Source organism: Branchiostoma belcheri, unplaced genomic scaffold (assembly GCF_001625305.1).
Source record: "Branchiostoma belcheri isolate BF01 breed outbred unplaced genomic scaffold, Haploidv18h27 scaffold44, whole genome shotgun sequence".
Lineage (NCBI taxonomy): Eukaryota > Metazoa > Chordata > Leptocardii > Amphioxiformes > Branchiostomatidae > Branchiostoma > Branchiostoma belcheri.
In genome coordinates this window covers 1,091,675-1,106,002 of record NW_017804065.1, presented here as the reverse complement: position 1 = coordinate 1,106,002, position 14,328 = coordinate 1,091,675, and the positions used below count along the sequence as shown (strand labels likewise).

General features: G+C 42.1%; 1 protein-coding gene and 1 long non-coding RNA gene across 2 annotated transcripts in view; one reads left to right on the top strand and one right to left on the bottom strand.

Annotated features, from left to right (window-relative positions):
- LOC109478420 overlaps window positions 1-7,046 on the bottom strand; it is a gene marked incomplete at its 5' end in the record, with an annotated part of 10,704 nt that extends 3,658 nt beyond the window's left edge. The window contains 6 exons of the mRNA XM_019779950.1: window positions 1,820-2,809; window positions 3,029-4,159; window positions 4,660-4,910; window positions 5,225-5,339; window positions 5,840-5,913; window positions 6,901-7,046. Coding sequence (XP_019635509.1) covers window positions 1,820-2,809; window positions 3,029-4,159; window positions 4,660-4,910; window positions 5,225-5,339; window positions 5,840-5,913; window positions 6,901-7,046 — 2,707 coding nt within the window. The remainder of the gene's footprint in view (window positions 1-1,819; window positions 2,810-3,028; window positions 4,160-4,659; window positions 4,911-5,224; window positions 5,340-5,839; window positions 5,914-6,900) is intronic.
- A 1,247-nt stretch (window positions 7,047-8,293) lies between these two features.
- On the top strand, window positions 8,294-11,655 carry LOC109478461. Its single transcript, XR_002140726.1, has 3 exons — window positions 8,294-8,374; window positions 9,780-9,823; window positions 11,550-11,655. It is a non-coding gene; the product is annotated as an uncharacterized LOC109478461 (long non-coding RNA).
- The last annotated feature ends 2,673 nt before the right edge of the window (window positions 11,656-14,328 follow it).

Sequence of the window (14,328 nt, the reverse complement as noted above, 5' to 3'; positions counted from 1 at the left end):
CAATCTAAAGGTCACCCATAAAGCAACTGTTTTTAATGATCTAATTTCTGGTTATATATGGTTTCATAACTGTCAGTTTTAGACAGAACCAAATCGAGTGATTTACTGCCAGCCATCCTAGCGCTCCGCCATATTGTTTCAAACCAAAATCCGACGAGAAATTCGTGGAGCCCATAGTGAGCCATAGCCTCTGGCTCATTTTGTTTCCCATGACACGTTAAACCTTGAAAATATCTAAACAATAGTCTGTATGATATGATATAACGTAATGTATTTTTGTATGTGCACATCTGGCATTTGTCTAATGATGCATTATTTCCATAGCAACCGCCCAAACATGGCAAGCGATTAAATCATGAATGTCTGCGCGCGTAGGCGACTAGCGAGCACACAGCCGGGCCGCGTGAAGTCATGTTAATTCTCGGCTTTTGCACACGAATCAGCAAACGGTAACAATGCATACTTGTAGGAATGGGTTTCTGGAGGTTTTGAAATGAACAGGTGTCTTGAAATTTGTTGATATATGAATGATATCAAACACAAACATGCGAGGCAAAGTCAAAGACACTGGTGTGCATATGTGCCCATCGACGAATAGTTTTGTAGCGTCCCATGATAGGGACATCACTGCTAGTCTGTTGTGGAAGTAGGAAGAACTAGTGCGGCACTAGTGTGCAATAGGAAACAAAGTGGATGAAGATCATGGGACAAATTAATCTGTTCTCCAACTGAACAATGGACTCACCAGAGTTTTCGACTTTATGCACGTGGGCCATCTGATTGGGTCAGAAAACTGAAGAGGAGTAACATCCATTTTTTAGTTGAAGAACAGTTTAATTGTTCCATAATGCAATTCACCAACATTAGCATTCGCCTCTGATGATAATCATGACATAATCTACACTATATATATTGTGACGGAGTTACTTGATAGGACTTGATCTGGCCCGCAAAGAGAGGGGTAGGGCAGACAGAAGGTGGGGACGTCAAATTTACCGTTAGATCAGGAAAGGAATAAAAAGGAAGTGTTTCACTCCAGTCAGATAATTATTTTATCAAAGATGCTGCTATGACTAGTTTGGAGATTTCGGTACTTTTATTCTTTGGGCATGTACAAATATTCACAATCTCTGCACCCTGCGTTGAAGCTATGATCAATAATCGGTGTACAATGTCAGAATATTGTGTTTAGTACAAGCAAATAAAAACCAGTGATCCAACCTTCCGTGTACTTGCTTTTTTTTTTCTTCAAGTAAAACAAACGCAATTGTTATATGCCTTTATGTAACAGTGCAAGTTGAAACCTGTCAAAGGAACTAATAATGTCATTGCAATGTGATTAAAGAGAAGATAAATTTTGCTCCTATATTTACCATTGCTCTTCGTGCACAATCAATCTAGGACATCGCCCGCCTTCACATTATCATTCATTGATCACATCGAATACATTAAGTACTAGAAGGTGCTACGTTTTAAGGGTAAAAGCAGATATAAAGCTACCACACCAAATCAGGTCAAAATACTTAGTATACCACAGAACATTCAATTGTCAAAAATCACAAGGAGAACTTTCAAACTAAGATCTCAACAACATCAGATGTCTTTAAAAAAATTTGAAAGATTGTGTTTTTGTGTCTATATGTGTCTCTGTATGTATGTATGTGTGTGTGTGTGTGTGTGTGTGTGTCTGTGTGTGTGTGTGTGTGTGTGTGTGTGTGTGTGTGTGTGTGTGTGTGTGTGTGTGTATGTGTATGTGTGTGTGTTTGTGAAATGTAAAGAACATTGAATTTTTTCTTAAATCAGTTTGACTTTTTATGACCTTTCTCAGGGACAACTACTTTCCGTAAGCGGCTTTTTTGTTCCAGAAGCTGTTCTCTTGAAGGAGGAAATTTGAACTTCACGACTTTTTTGACAACCTTAGATGTCTCCGCATGGGGCGAATCACCAGTCGTGTTTTTGCATTCTGGGGTCTGTGTCACCCCGGTGTCCTGTGTGAGAGTCTGCGTGATGGATGCGTGTTCTGATTGGTCCAGAGTTGCGGATGTGTGTTCTGATTGGTGTCCAGTTGCTTTTGAACAACCCTGTTTGGGACTGGTAGGGAAACTTCGTTTTTCTGTTGTCGTCTGTCTCTCGATGGTTGACCTCGACTTTTCATCAAATGTCCTGTATCTATCGACGAGCTCAGTGACTTCCGGGCTACCACGGCCGCCGTCAAATAGCTTGACGATTTCTGTAGTCTTATGGTGGATAGATATGGACACGTCTTCTTCGACGCTGTCGTGACTTGTCAGTGATGTGTAGTCTTCTTCGCTGGAAACCGTCACGTGTTCCTCTATATCTCCGTTTGGAAGGCTGACTTTATCGGACACGGTTGTCTTTGTGTACACATTCCTTTGGTAGACTTTAGCTGGAAGGGGAGGATCCAGCTTTTTGCTGAGTACATCTTCTTTCCCATCAGGGTAGCCTCTTGTACTCAGTCGTCTGGGCGTGCCATATAACCCTTCCGAGTTAGATACGCGGCATTTGTTATGGCCGCCGCAAGCCCCCTTGCAGGATGTGAGAGGTATGGTGGAGAAGGACCATTCCCTGCATAACTTGCTTCCATCTTCGAACGAGAGGCAGTTCAGGCTAGTGTCGCTCGAACTAGAGCTGTTGCTCCGTCCAAGTGATGAGTCAAACATGCCCAGCTTATCAGTTGATAGTTTTCCTGGCGGCTGAGAATGCAGCATGGGTCTTGGGAGGCTGCTACACCGACACAGTTCGTCCTCCTCATCATCCTTAAACATCCGAGACATCTCCTTCACCTGCTCTAAAGTGGAAAAGGCGTGTTCTTGCAACACGAGAGATCCTTCATTTCCATGATGACATCTTCTGTCCAGTGCCAAAGCGTTTCCTGTAAGACTGCAGTGAGGCACGGTGGTACTAGTACTGTTAGGCATTGTCGTCCCGTTTTCAATGAATAGAGTGTCGACGCATTCATGTGCGGTCAAACCAGGGTGGTCCGTCTGGGTCCCAGTACTTCTATGGCCCGCCCCTCTCGACGTTTTGGCCTTATCCCGTGTTGTTCCTCCTAACTCTTCCCGTGGTGTAGGGCTTACAGCTGCGCGGTCTCCTTCTGGTCTATGTTGGTCGTTTGGACTCGCTGCCTGCCCGTTCGTTTGGATGCGCTCGCGTTCCGTCTCGTCTGGTCGGTCGTTTCCCGCCAGTGATGACCTGTTGTTGACCTTTTCGTGCTTGACATTGATCTTCATCTTGTTACTGATTGGGTGGTACGACATCCATTCATCGCTACAGGTCGCTGCGGTGTGGGCTGATTGTACAACGGCGTCTTTGGTAATCAGCTGGGTCTCTGACACTGCAGGTGACGAAGCCTCTCCATTGCTGGCATGATCTTGGCATGGCTTTGGCTGAGTATCCACGCTCTTCGCCATGTCATCAGGTGTGTTATCTCCCCCTCCCGGGCAGGTGTGACCTCTCAGTTCACCAGTTGAATCCGGCGGCTGGACGTCATCCTTCTCCGCCTCCTCCGACGCCACCGACTCCTCCATCTTAATGATCGTCTCGTCCATGAAGGTGATGGCTTGGATGATGGCGGCCGCCGAGTCCCTCTCCCTCGTTCTCCGCAGGTAGAGCGCCAGGAGGACCACGGCGCAGGACAGCGGCACGAGTCCGATGACGATACCGCCGACGATGGTTTCTTTTGCGGTGAACATCCGTGATGGCACGGTACTTAACTCAGGGTTGCCGGGCCTGTCTGTAGATACTCCAGAGGCGACTGTTGGTGCGTCGGTTATCCATGTAGATACATTCTGTATGTATGGGGTAGACTGGCCATGGACCGCGTGGTGTGTATAATGTGTTACTGAAAGCGTGTTGTTTGTGTGGTGTTTAGGCCAGTGTGTTGGTGTTGGGAACACCGGGGAGGTTGTGTTATATAGCACGGGTGTTCTAGTGGTGTACAGCAGCTGTTGAGTAGTAAAAGGTACGGTTGTGTTAGGTACGTTGCTATCGTTACGTGTGTAGATGTTTCTGTCCGTGTACGTCCCTTTGTTTGTGACCGTGAACATGCTCCCTATCAGGCGTGCAGTTGTAGGCGGCTCGTCTGTTGTACCTTTCAGTACTTCTGTAGGTCTCTGGGCCCAAGTCTTGCCGAGTGCAACTGATAAAAGAAACATATAAGTTGTGGATTAATTCCAAGTACAGTATCAGTAATGCCATCAGCCTCATAGTATGCCCCACCTCCCTGTGCATTGTATTTGAAGAAAATAAATGTAGAATATCCACATTTGGTATACTTGTACAATGATATCAATACTCCCCGAATAAGGCAGGTCAAGTCAAGGATCTTATACTTAACTCCCACCAAAGTGCTTTGAATAATAATAGATAATGAATTTATTGCAAATTCTTGTCCATAGGCTAATGTCAAGTAACGTGGAAAAAAAACAAGGACGAGCAACATAATATTGCAACACAACAAAATACTGACTCTAGATTCTGACTTAAGCTTGTTGGGTTTGACCACTTTATGTGAAACAGTCGGTGACGAAAGATCACACTTCTTTTTTCAATGTGTCGGTTCTGTGAGCAGTTTTTTTGTCTGTTACCGTGGAAAAATTAGGATGGACTTTGATGGCTGTAATAAAGAGAACATGGTACCTGTTGAAACAGTGGTTGAGTCGAGGTTGTCCACAGGGCTGTAGGAGATCAAGAACCCTTTGTTGTGCTGCTGGTAGCCGTCTGATCGGAACGTAAGGTCGAAGTGTCGCCCCACGAGGCCCTCTGGCGGAGGTTCGTTGCCATTGCAGTAGGTACTGTTTTCCGCCTTGTCCCGGATGACGAACAGGGAGTCGTAGGAACACACCCGGTCCGACTCGACATCAAAGGACTCGAAGGAGAGAAGAATGGCCCTGGAATAGAACGTCAAGTAAGTAACTGACAGCGTGTAACGGTTATATCCACACAAGTAGGTTTTCCGGTATACTATCCGGTTCTCTTCTAGCTCACATCATAACACTGTCCAAGTGCCAATCTCTACATGTAATTCCAAAATCATAGACCACTCTTCCTGACCAGGGCTTCCCTCCTGAATACAACCTTCAAGCCTTCAAAACCCATCTTCTAGCATAGTCACATATGCCCCCCCCCCCAACAACTTAGTCCAGTGCCCAAAAGGTTTTTGTTCCCTTGCATTGAGCAAATTCTAGTTAAAAAGGTTAACTACCTGCTGAGATCGCGTGGTTCGACAGTCCAGTGGCACCGTGCGTGTTGTGGGTACTCCATCGGGAAGTCAGGTGATGTGATATTCCCCCAACCCGCCAGGAGCGCTCCTCCACAGCCTAGTGGGTGAGACCGTGCATAAATTAACCTTTAACCTGTATGTTTACCGCAATGCTTAATGGTTAATTTTAGGGTGCCGTGTTTTGATCGGCGGGGTCAAGGACTGTGTCAATCATTCAGCTGCATGTATTGTCGAGCAAGAGCCGTTTTGATCTTCATCTGCTTTTGTTTGCTACTTACAAAAAGCCACGAAACACATTATATTAAACTACACAACTAGTCTTTCCAGCAGGTGACACTAACACATAAAATCTAGATCTCGTCCAGACCTTTTGGCGGACTGGCCTAATATAGAAATTGGCCAAAAGAGGGAAAATATTTCATCAGAGGGCCGGGTCAGTTTTTGGCAGATACTCGTACGTACATGTAGATTTGTCCATTGGTTGCAAATTGTAATTCTATGGCGGTTAACTCATAGGCCAACTCACACAGTTCATGGTTGAGTTGGCTGGTGACTAGAACATGTCCACCATTTTGAAAAGGCGTGTGAGAGACTTACTATAAAGAGGCGCCCGTTTGATCCGTGACGCCCGGGTGAGGTTCGCAGGACCGGCAGCTTCAGTCATGGCAAACCTGTAGAAACAGTAGTATTGCACGGTTTGCACCCTAAAAATATCTGCTACACCAGGTCATTTTTCACTGTAAGTGTATGAGAGTGCTCTTCGTGTGAATTGAATGGGAAAAATCTGGAAAAAAAGTAAGGTGACTAGGAAATATGGGAAAGGTGTTTTTTTTTCATTTTTTTTATAACTATGGGAAAGACTTTTTGTGAATTCTAATGATGTGTAAATCGTGGATGGGTTTTAACTGGAATCGAAGAAATAGTCAGTGAGTAAAAAGGGTATTTTGGCAAAATGGCGTCCGCTTAGTCATGGTGACCATTTCACGATTCACGTCTCCAAATATTCTCCCTGTCACATATTCACATGAAGTAACATCATATCACATTTGGTGATGTTTTACGCCAGGTTCACATACATTTATACCCCTGGCAGTGCATCCTTGAAAAACTTTTCCAAGTACCATCGGTAGTATAAGGAACAGCCATTCTAAAGAAAAGACGCATTGTATACATACGTCCTAAACCATCGATTATTGTATACTCCCAGACCTGTCTGTAAATCAAGTGCAACTTCAGCAAATTTATATATCATCACATGTCATGTACCAACATCACGTTAACAAAATATAGACTTAAAGATGCGTAGAAAAATGATTTTCGAAACATGTATGTATCAATCAGCAATATACATATATGGTTCGCGTCAGTTGGCATTTTCAACAGCTTTCATTTAACTTGTGGAAAATTACAGTACTTTCTACGGCAATAAACTTTAGACATCCAGGTAGAACATTACGTGATATATCGATACAAAATAGGGTAATTGGAAGTAACCATTCTCTGAAGAGTCTTTCGTCAGTGAGCGAGAATGAGTCTCCCTCACTTTTAGTCACTGGTGAAACATAGTGGACCTTATCTCAGACGTCTGACTCTTCAGTTTCTTGATCTATTTTGTATTCCGTTAAGTACTTGCTATAGATTAGGAAGCAGATACTTACCACAAAGTATGCTGTAGGAGCAGGAAACCACATACAGTAAACACGTACATTTTCCTTTCTCTTGCTGTATGTAGAGGGTTCCTGTGCCTTGTTATGTAGGCGTACAGTGACGCACACGGAAAACGTGAATAATTCCCAGAAACACAAAATTAGTCTGGAAACACGCTGTTAACGTTTGAATATTCACGACAACGTGTCACAACCCACCCATCCTGTAAACACTCGTCAATATTCCTGTTTTGAAATATTAGAACTAAATGGACTGGACGTCAATATGTCAGTATATCACCCTCGTTAGAATGTACATTACGGACATAACATATAACGTTATACAGCAGTATCAAACGTGGCTCGTACAACAAAAATGGCGAAAAGAAGACTGCTATTTTACTACATAGTCTTTCCACTAGCGGCTGCGACCGCTGAGCGACAAAATATTCCACTGGTCGCTCAACGAATTTTAAAGATATAGAATTTTTGTGTGGTTTATTAATTGTTGTCTTTTAAATGATACTTTTATTGTGCGCACATTCCGATTATAAAAGGTCCAAGGTCAACACAAATCCGGGCCGCCGTGTAGTGGAAAGTGAAAACATTGGTTCTACCCGACGAAACGCTTTGATATTTTCTGGACTGTTATTGGATAACCGATCTCGATAAGACAGTGCGTGGTTGGTGGATGAAATGCTCAACCAAAGCCGCCATTACTTTTTTTCCAAGAAACTTTCAAGCTCTATCTATCACTGCACTTCTTAGAAGATGTGAAATTCTGTCAAGCCATTGCAAACCTCCACGTGTACACGTACCAGAAGCAGGGACAAACAGCTCTATGTTTTAATGATACTAGTATTCATCCGCCCTCGCACGGGTGTGGTTACTGCGCCCTGTGGCGTAAAATATGGGGACATTTTATTGAGGGGAGGGGTGATGGGCTCCATTTTATATCAAAGGGCTTCAGAGTGTGTCCTGACAACTCTCAAATACAAACATTGGCGAGAACAGATACGTGACCAATGGGCGCGTAGGATCGTTCGTAGGCTGTGACGTCATCTACCTACGTTTTTTGCGTGGAACAAGCGATGCCGCTGATGTTTTTTTATTCACTGTGAATTGCCAGACAATCTGCAGCGCCCCCTAGCCTATCGATTGATCAGTGACAAATAATCCACAGTCTTGGTGATACACTATCTAACATGATACTATCTTTGGAGCATTCATTCACGGTTTAAAGAGAGATTTATTTTAGAAATAAATCAGCAAAAAAAAAACACATTGAAAGCTGTGACAAGCCAGCCGACACAGTGACTACTGCACACTGTACCGTTTTTTTTCTTGTTTAATTCATGTAATCTTTTTTTCTCAGACTAATCAGCTCCCGATTCCCGTACGTGGAGAAATCAGGGAGCAGTAGCAAGATGGACTGGAGGCCTGTGGCAGGGATATTACTATTTGCAGCGCTGTCCTGTTGCCAAAGGTAAGCAGAACACTATATCGTTGTTACACCTCCTTTCCACTAGAGGCTGCGACCGCTGAGAGACCAAATATCTGGCTGGTTGCTCAGTGACTTTTTGTGGCGTAGGATTTTTAGCATGACCGAACCAACCGCAATTAGAATCGACGGCAGCGTTTTCCGTCTCAAAAACAACAACAACAACTTAATGCTACACAACTATGACTCACAAGAATGCCCTCAATTTACTGTCGTTACATGGCTTTCGTAGACAGATACAGTGCTGGTTTTACTAGAACCCGGTTACGTACTCGTATATCGCACGATCGCAAACAGAAGACATTTTGGGGGCAATCGTAGATGTGTCGTTCAAAATTCAGCTTGTCTTCTGACGGAGAAGTCTGTCTCCGATCTTTGCCTGTGGTTTAATCTGTCACAGACTGCTTGAACATTCTAGGACGGCCTACGACGAATTTGAGCGCCATTAACACACACGGCAAAATGTTCAAGAACGTGGTCCGCCTGTATTTCATCCCTGAGGCCACGCATATATGTCAGTCAATGGGATGATGATTCCACACATTTGGGTCGAAATTTCCTCGTCCCGAAAATGTGAAAAACGGGGAAGGTTGAGATATTTACTACAATAGAACTGATTGATTTATACTCAATTTGTTTAATTACTACTGTTTTGGTGGTGACGTAAAATATAAACAAACATCGACACTAACAAACAAGTATACTAACAACAGCGAATTATCAGGAAAAGTGTAAGATTAAGACGGACAACAAGCAGTACTGTGCATGCCCTTGTCCCCAGATAGACACCTGTATGTACAGTACTACCATCATGACGCTAACATGATTTCAATGGTAAACTTATCAACGGTAGGGCGTGGTCTTACATTAGAAACATTACTTGAATAAGACCGAATAATTTACGTTTCTGCTTGCTCTTTAACTGTGATGAAACAACTAGAAATGATTCACAGGAGAATTCGCTTTACCTTGTTTTTTTTTTAAAGTTAACAAAATTCAGAAACAGCCACAAATGACCCGACGAAATCCGAATATGCGTACCCCTCCTTCATTTCTGACTACTATTTGATATTATAAACTTATTGTCTACATTAGATTTAGGCAACAATAACCGTTATCATAAGATGCTTCTTCTACATGTTGTCGTTTGTTTACAACTGTTGACAGGTACATTTTGTTAACAGATCGCTCAACGAACGACAATGCCTTCTTTTACATTTTGTGTATTTTTGTCTTTTACATCTTAATTTTGCATCAAGAATCTTATTTCAATCATGAAATCAAGAGTCACAAAAATCTAGTCGGTCAGTAATCGCCATCAGTGGAAAGATGCCGTCTGGACAGTGGTTAAATGATCCATAACGTGTCGTGTTTGTATGTTTCATTACAGGGTGGAGGTACAGGATGCTGACCTCGCCAAACGAGACGCAAATGGTGAGAATAAATGTTGTATACGAGTAACAATAGCCTGAAAAGACGAGGATAAGATAGTGATACGTACATGTTTCATCACCCAAACAGACATATTCAAATTCCAGAAAATACCTGTTGATCAGAAGATTTGCCCATATTGCCCAGAACTGATTAAAGACGAATACTAGTATGCCTTGTTCATTATATGCCCTAAATATTTTGATACGTTTAATTACCTCCATGAAAAATGGAGGTATTGTTTTTGGTGTGTCTGTCTGTATGTATGTATGTATGTATGTATGTGTGTGTGTCTGTCTGTGTGTGTGTGTTTCCGCAACTTTGTGGTCAGCATAACTTCAGAACGCCTTTATGGATTATGATGATATTTGGTATGTTGGTAAGTCTTAGGAAGACAAACGTCAAGGTCAAATATGGGCCTCCTGGTGGATGACCTTGGTACTGCAGCAGAACTTCCGGTTTTTGTATCTTTTGTCCTGAACATGCTATGGTCTTGATGTTTGGGTGACAGATTGCTTTTCCTTACAGGAATAAGTGGTGTGAGTTTGGTCCCCCTAGCAGCTTGTTCTGGAACTGCAGGGCACTTTCTGGCGAAATGTTTAAAAGCCAATAAGTCCAGATAGGAACAACATATTTTCATAATTTTTGGTGTGTAGGTAGCTGAGAGAGAGATGTAAATGATTAAATGCCAATTATGCAAATGAGGACTTCATTTGCATAATTAATGAGGAAATTCTATGATTACAGTGTTTTACATTATACTACTTTCATACATGTAATGTATGTAACCTATGGCAGGCAGAACATCAACAGATACTAATTATGCAAATGATGACCTAGTTTGCATAATTTATGCAAATTTTCTATGATTTCTTAATGTTGAATAATGGGAATGTCATACTTGGGACATCTGTAAGTTAATCAAAAGTTAACATACATCACGATGCATATATCATGTTAATGCGGAGGTAATTTGCATAATTAAAGAGGAAATTTACATTTACATATTAAGCCCATATTTCATGGAGGTATGAAATCTCGAAATTCTTGTTCTAAAAGAATTGAAATAGCAAATTTACTAATAATATGTATCTAAAACATGAACGTTATAAATTCCATCCATAGTTGTAAAAGAACATTATCATCCCATACAACATAGTCTTTGTAAGGTAGATTAATCTCATAGTATGTTTATTGTTCCTTATTACATTGTTGTGTAACGAAGTTTATCGTCATTATGTAATAACGTAAGGTTTCATACGCTGTATCTGTTACTTCCATGTACGGTTTTGGGCGGCTGGGTTGTGGAGTTGTGTGTCTGCTTGCCTTAATAGCTTAGGTTGCAAGGTGGGTGATTGGTGACAGTTGATTGCTAGTGACCCAGCATGCGCACGCGCCATATTGAATTAAGTGCATGTAATGCTGAGGTCACATTTCCAAACCGGGGCCCGGCCGGGCAGTCTTATATATGGAACGAAAAGTATGATATAAAAGACAACAAAGCGCAAAAATAATGGGAACTATCTGCCTATATTCTTGATTTAAAAAAAATCATTTTTCGTTAATCGAAACAGCCCGGAAATGTGACCTCAGCATAAGCGAGGCTAGGTTCAGAAATTCAGGAGGTGGTGTAATACGCCATGACATTACATCATACAGTTCCAATACATTCAGAAGAACCCAAAATACTTCCTGGAAGCCTGAAATCTCGGCTTTCTTGTTGTTGCAGAGTGTGGGGGAACCATTGATGGGGGATTTGGAACCATCACGTCCCCGGGTTTCCCTATAGAGTACCCCAACAAGAAGAGATGCGTCTGGACCGTCAGGGCACCTCCTGGCAGGTAGGCACCACTCGCCACATCTGTTGGCTTACCTGGGCTGAAGTCATATATGAATGAATGAAATATTTATTGTACATATTTACCCGCTGGATAAGTACTGGTCACAATGGAAGAATAGTTGAGAGATACATGTGCACATCGTCAAGTCTAGTAATTCTAGTATTACAGTCTAGTAAATGAATTCGGCTTCTCCTCGCTTCTCAGTGAAGCATGGTGTGTTTGTGTGTGTGTGTGTGTGTGTGTGTGTGTGTGTGTGTGTGTGTGTGTGTGTGTGTGTGTGTGTGTGTGTGCGTGCGTGCGTGCGTGCGTGTGTGTGTGTGTGTGTGTGTGTGTGTTGTTGTGTGTGTGTGTGTGTGTGTGTGTGTGCCAATGTGTGTGTGGGTGTGTGTGTTTGTATGGGTACAAACATGTATGTGTTCAAAACCTACTTGTTGTTTCTGCAATTTTTCAGCTTCATCCAACTGACCATCGGTACCGTGCAGATCGAGCCGAACAAAGATAAATGCAACTACGACTCCCTGTCCATCACTGTGGACGGTAACCTTAACGGACCTTACTGCGACGCCAACATGCCCCCAAACAAGCTACTGGTAGGTCCCACAGACTAATTTCCGTCTAGTGCAAATGAACTCTTTAAACGATCCAGTTCCATTACGGCGTTTTTTTTTGTGTGTGTAATTATGTACCTAAACCTCTTTTTGTCCAGCGAGTAATTTTTGCCCGTGGCTAGTCCGTGAGCTCCAGTAAATAAAACTAACACATATTTTCACATTAAATGTCCTGCATTTATTCAACGGTATTGTGATAATTGTTGTATATAGAGGTACGGTAGGATCCAGACAGAAGGCAAAGGTACAAAGAAAACTAAGGCCAGAAGAAGGAGACCACCACAGAGTGAGGTCGTGACCATGAGGCTGAAGAATAAAGAAGGGACCAAACATAACATTTTCTGCTATTTTTTTTATTAATTAACGTTACATAACAGCGAGTATACAATTCGAGCCAAAGCAGATATGTCAAGAAATATCTCCCATAAGACTCAATAGAACTACAAAATTGCACTCACAACAGTGTGTGAGCTAATAATGTCACTGATCTCAACATTACTATTCTCTGAATATTTCAAACTGTTACGCACTACCGAACGTCCAGCTTGTACGGTGAGCTTTCAAATGACATCCGCCATTTTCCTTCAGCTCTGAAAATGACGTCACGTGATCTGGGAGTTGAAGGTCACACAGATCATGTGACAAGAATATTCTGGACAGTGTTAAGGTGTTAATGCTGTCACAACACAGGTCGGGACCCACTTCGAGATCACCTTTGTCTCAGACCAGTCTATCGGCAAGCAGGGGTTCCTGGTGCTCTACACAACTACCACTACCAGGACTCCTCCAAAACAGGGACAAGACACCATGGAGTACAAAAAAGGCAAGCACTGTTAGTTACATCCCCTTTCCACTGCAGGCAGCGACTGTTCAGCGATCAAATGTTCGACAAATTTCATGGACAAAGAACGAATTTTCTTACGTTTTGCATGTCTTGTTGTCATTTAAATCATCCTTTTACATCACACTCTAATATAATATAAAATCATTAGTATCACACAATTTTGATCTCTCATTGGTCACTCAGCGATCGCCGCCTCTTGAATCATACTCTGATTATAAAGTTGTTTGGGAGGACAACTTGTAAAGGTGTCAACGCACCTGTTTTGTCCTCCCTTCCACTTGTATATCTGGTAGTAAACTCAAATAAACAAATAAAATCAAGGGTCACACAAATCTAGTTTTTATCGCTCAACGGTCACTCAGCAATCCCCATCTAGTAGAAAGGGGATGTGAGAAAATGCTAAAAGATCCACTGGAAACTTTGTACATCAAAGAAGACATATCATTGACTCGTTTGTTTTACAAGTCCTTAATTACCTCCATGAAAAATGGAGGTATTGTTTTTGGCGTGTCTGTCTGTGTGTCTGTCTGTCTGTGTGTCTGTGTGTCTGTGTGTCTGTCTGTGTTTCCGCAACTTTGTAGTCAGCATAACTTCAGAACGCCTTTATGGATTGTGATGATATTTGGTATGATGGTAAGTCTTGGAAAGCAAAGGTCAAGGTCAAGTATGGGCCTCCTGGTGGATGACCTTGGTACTGCAGCAGAACTTCCGGTTTTTGTATCTTTTGTCCTGAACAAGCTATGGTCTTGACTTTTTGGTGACAGATAGCTTATCCTGTCAGGAATAAGTGGCGCAAGTTTGGTCCCCCTAGCAGCTTGTTCTGGAACTGCAGGTTAGTTTCTGGTAAAAACTTTTAAAGCCAATAAGTCCAGATTGGAACAACGTATTTTCATCATTTTTGGTGTGTAGGTACCTGAGAGACAGTTGTACATGATTAAATGCAAATTATGCAAATTAGGACTTAATTTGCATAATTAATGAGGAAATTCTATAATTACAGTGTTTCATATAATTGTACTGCTATACATGTAATCTATTCAATCTGTGGCAGGCGGAACATGAACAGATATCAATTATGCAAATGATGACCTAATTTGCATAATTAATGTGAAAATTATGTGAATCCTTATTGGTGAATGATGGGAATTTTATACCTCGTAACATGTGTAAGTTACTTAAAGGTTTGCATCGCTATGCATGTATTATGTTAATGTA